Source organism: Nicotiana tabacum, chromosome 11 (genome assembly GCF_000715075.1).
Source record: "Nicotiana tabacum cultivar K326 chromosome 11, ASM71507v2, whole genome shotgun sequence".
Lineage (NCBI taxonomy): Eukaryota > Viridiplantae > Streptophyta > Magnoliopsida > Solanales > Solanaceae > Nicotiana > Nicotiana tabacum.
The window spans coordinates 161,935,932-161,940,439 of NC_134090.1; the positions used below are offsets into that span (position 1 = coordinate 161,935,932).

The 4,508-nt window shown below is 36.2% G+C and overlaps 1 protein-coding gene across 4 annotated transcripts; it reads left to right on the top strand.

The window, feature by feature from the left end:
* Positions 1 to 384: 384 nt before the first annotated feature.
* On the top strand, positions 385 to 4,241 carry LOC107831309 (uncharacterized). 4 transcript variants are annotated; one of them, XR_012696847.1, is made up of 5 exons: positions 385 to 521; positions 734 to 2,380; positions 2,529 to 3,403; positions 3,505 to 3,746; positions 3,838 to 4,241. XR_012696847.1 is itself a non-coding variant. In XM_075225655.1 (4 exons), exons 1-2 carry the CDS (start codon positions 1,979 to 1,981, stop codon positions 2,595 to 2,597), a joined length of 471 nt encoding a protein of 156 aa, XP_075081756.1. In that variant the 5' UTR covers positions 408 to 1,978; the 3' UTR covers positions 2,598 to 2,674; positions 3,505 to 3,746; positions 3,838 to 4,241. The 4 variants fall into 4 exon arrangements, 2 of the variants coding, with proteins under 2 accessions (XP_075081756.1, XP_075081755.1); XR_012696848.1 differs by having other exon boundaries at positions 410 to 521; positions 716 to 2,380; XM_075225655.1 differs by having other exon boundaries at positions 408 to 2,380; positions 2,529 to 2,674.
* The last annotated feature ends 267 nt before the right edge of the window (positions 4,242 to 4,508 follow it).

The window sequence follows — 4,508 nt, forward strand, 5'->3', positions numbered from 1 at the left end:
ATAACAACACTTTACTATAAAAGTCAATCTTTTTCGGAACCATTTTTATGTTATGTTAAATCTTTTTCGGAACCATTTTTATGTTATGTTAAAATATAGGCGAAAATCATGTACCGTCACCTAAACTTGTCGTGATTTTCCTCTTGGACACCTTATTAAAGGTATGTTCCGATTGAACACTTCATGTAACACATATTTGTTTCAAATAAACACTTTTTTTCCTTTCTGTGCTAGAGGTTCATCGCGTGTAACCAAACGCCGCTGACGTGTATTAACAACCAATCAAAATGTAAAAGCTGTATTATTTTTTCCACGGTGGCATTATAATTAAAATATATCCAATAAAAACAATGCAAAAAAAAAGCCCTAGTATATTCCTCCTTAACGCCCGTATATCTGTAATTCCACTTAACGCCTGTTTTCTTCTTCTTCTCTCTCTAACGAACTGGAAGGAAAATCGAAGAACAAAAATTAAAGAAACTTTTGGTAATTCCTGGATTCTTATGCAGAAGATACTTACTGTAAGTATCAATTTCTCTCGTTGATGAAAAATAACGATTCAAATATGTCTGAAAAGTTAGGGTTTTTACCTTCATGATTTGGGGATCAGGGTTTGAGAATATTCCGTTAATTTCCTATATCCCCTTTTCGATTTCATGAAAATATGTTTAATTTCGAGCCACGTTCTGTCACTATCTCTTATTCATTTATTCAGCTTTGATTCAAATGTCAGAGGAAATTATATTCACAAAAATGCACCATGGGGGCTACTTTTCGGAGATTCCTGTCCCCACTTATGTTGGTGAGAGTGAACTAGCAGGTATGTATCTGGACAAGGACCACTTTTCTATTACGGAGCTGGAATTTTATACTAAAGAAATAGGCTTTGTGAGTGTCGAGGGCTTTTATTATCAGAATAGTGAGACCAAACAATTTCACTTGGTGGAGTCGGACCTACACCTATTAGACTTAATAAAAGACTTAAAGCATGGAGACAACTTTGAAATATGGGTTAAACATGTTGTTGACCAGACTTTAATTTTAGATAGGGAGGGACCTACTGGCTACCTAACTGGAGAGAATGAAACTTTGTTATTAAATAACAGAGATGGTGAGTCATTTAACCTACAAGAAGTTGTTGTAGAAGAGGCAGTTGAAAGTTTGGGAGGTAATTGCACTGGTGTGTTAGATGTAGAAAGTCATCTTTCAGAGGTGGAGAGTAGTGATTCAGATCTGGAAGATATACCTGAAGAGGATGACTCAGATGTAGATGAGGAGTTGAGAACTCTTAGACAAGACAAAAGAAATAAAAAATAGAAGAAAAAAGCTCATGTTACAGAAGAGATTCCTGTTGGAGAGGCTGGTGGTATAGATAGAGGGTTTGAGGATATTGGGGTAGACAAGGCTAACAAATATGCTGGAAAATTGTGGGGAGATGAAGAGTATATCAGTAGCTCTGAATGTTGGAGTGATGATAGCAGGGAGGAGCTAGATGCTGTTAGAGGAGTAGATCTCTACCCTCTAGGAGGAGAAGTAAAAAAGTAAGATATGATGAAGCTTGTGAGGTGGCTGTATTTGAGCTTGGTATGGTATTTGAGAATGTAACACAGTTTAGAAAGACTGTGGCAGATTATGTTGTTGAGTATAGGAGGCAAATTAAACTAAGACCTAATGAGCCTCATAGGGTAAGGGTTAAGTGTAAAACAAGTACATGTAAATGACTGTTGGCTGCTTCTTTGGATAGAGACTCTGGTGATTTTAGAGTCATTAAATATCATCATGTACATAAATGTTTACCTACTAACAAAAATAAGCTTTGCACTTCTAACCTTATTACCAGAAAGTTCAAGGATAGGATAGTTTCCCAGCCATATATATAAGGCTTTGGAAAATTCAAGAGCTGGTTAGAGACAAGTTGGGTCTTTATGTTGGTAGGACTGTGTGTCAAAGAGCAAAACATAAAGTTCTGAAGGAAAATATGGGTGATTGGAAGCTGGAATTCTCAAGGTTATGTGATTATGCAAACATCATCAAGCAAACTAATCCAGGAAGCTCATGCTGGGTTAAAATTGATAGAGAGACTGATCCTGGGAAGAATTTGTTTGTATATTTCTATGTATGCTTTGAAGCCTTCAAGAAAGGATGGTTAGATGGGTGTAGGAAAATCATAGGATTTGATGGTTGTTTTCTTAAGGGAGCTTGTGGAGGTCAACTTCTTGCTGTTGTTGGAAGGAATGGAAACAATCAAATGTTTCCTATTGCTTGGGCAGTAGTGGATCAAGAAACAAAACATAGCTGGAGTTGGTTCTTAGGATATTTGATTGATAACTTAAATTTGGGTACTGGTGAAGGTTTGACTGTAATGTCAGATATGCAAAAGGTAATCTTTCTGAACTTTCTGTTATTCTTTTGTTTCTACACTTCTAAACATTCTGATTTTCTTTTGATTATATTCATATGAACTTTCTGTTCTTCTTTTGATTATACTCTTCTAAACTTTCTAACCTTCTAAGTACTTTATTTTGTAGGGAATTGTTCCTGCCATAATGGAGTTATTGCCAAATGTAGAGCAAAGAATGTTTGCTAGGCATATCTGAAGTAACTGGCATATCAAATGGAGAGGAGAAGCTAGAAGAAAGCAGTTCTTCTAGCTTTGAAGCATTGAGTAAATTAGGTAAGAAGGAAATATGTGAGGATTTGTTACATTATCCAAAGGAAACATGGTGTAGGGCATATTTTAAAGTTCATGCCAAATGTGATATTGTTGAGAACAACATGAGTGAGACTTTCAATTCTTGGATTTTAGCTGCTAGGCATAAGTCTATTATCACCATGTTAGAGGAAATTAGGCATAAACTAATGAACAGACATGTGGATATGATCAATTTTGCTAAAGGATTACAGATATTTCTCCTATGGCAAGAACAATACTAGAGGAAAATAAAGAATACTCTAAGAAGTGTAAAGTTATGTGGAATGCACAAGTTGGTTTTGAAATTCTAGACAATGGATATAGGTTTAGAGTTCATTTGGGAAACAAGACTTTAATTGTAGGCTATGGCAGCTAAGAGGTATTCGTTGCCCCCATGCAGTTTATGCTTATTATAAATTAAACTTAGATCCTGATGAGCATGTAGAGCATTAGTATAGGAATGATACATTTTTGAAGGCCTACAGTTACTACTTTCAACCTATTCCCAATCTAAAGATGTGGCCTGAAAGCTCAAATCCATCAATAGAGCCTCTTCTGCCAAAGCCAATGCCAGGGAGGCCTAAAAAGTGTAGAAGAAAGGCTAAGGATGAACGAAAAAAGAAGTATGGAAAGCTATCAAAGAAGGGTGTCAAAATGACTTGTTCAAAATGCAAATAGACTGGCCACAACAGAAAAGTGTGTCAAACAGGAGTAAGTTTATACATTCTATCTACATATATATCCCACTGTTCTTTTTCCATGTCTTACATGTTTATACATTCTATCTACATATGTTCTGTTGTGTGTTGTAGTCTGGAGTGGGGGATTCTTCACAGCCCAGAGAATCAAATGCCCAACCTAGTCAACCAAGCCAACCAACCTCTGTTTGTGGAGACACTGTAGCTGTTAGAAGAGTTAACCAAAGTAGGGGAGGTGCTGGGAAAGGTAGAAGAGGTGGTGAAAGTGCTGCTCTGCAACTGGAGGAAACAAAAGGCCTAGAACTATTGGGTTTGGTGTATACTCTGACCCTCAAACTGGAAATCAAGTGTTTAATGTATGTTCACTTCTATTTTTTTTCTTCATATTGAACAAATAGTTACTACATTTGGTCTACTATTAATAATTCTTGTGCCTTTTTTTTTTAGCCTGGTACCTCAAGTGAGAGTTCTACAAGGATTCTCAACTATGAAGAGTGCCTCACCAACCAATATTGATATTGGTTTTGTTCCACGGGGCCGGAAATGGAAGGGAAAAGATGCAATCACCACCTCAGAATTGCAACAAATGAAGGCCAACAAAAGGAATAAAGTGAATACTTCATCATCAACAACCAAGAAGTAGTTCTAAAAGTGGATTGTTTTAGTTTTTTGTCTATGTAATATTGAACAATATTGATGTCTAGGGATGATGTTAATTTAGGTCTTTATGCCGTTGTATTAATGCTGGCAAACTTATGGAGCACTTGTGATTTTGGTACCATTTTGTTGGAGTTGCAGCGTTACATTTGAGCTCAATTGAGAGCAGTTTAATAGTAATCCTTGTTGGTGTATGAGCTTCTATTTATGATATTTTATTTCTATGTAATCTTGTGTGCTTGATACAAGAAATATATGTAGAAAAGGTAGAAAGAATTTGTAGTTCTGGGCAGAAAATGAATTGCAAGGTGAAGAAACTACACGATAATTCCTAAGGATAGAGCTCAAAGGAGCTGAGAATAGGATTGAAGTGCAAAAGGAGCGGGGTTTTAAAATTGTATGAGTTGATTGACTTCGTTGGTGAAAGAACTGAACTAGGTTGTTTAAGATTGATTGGAGCT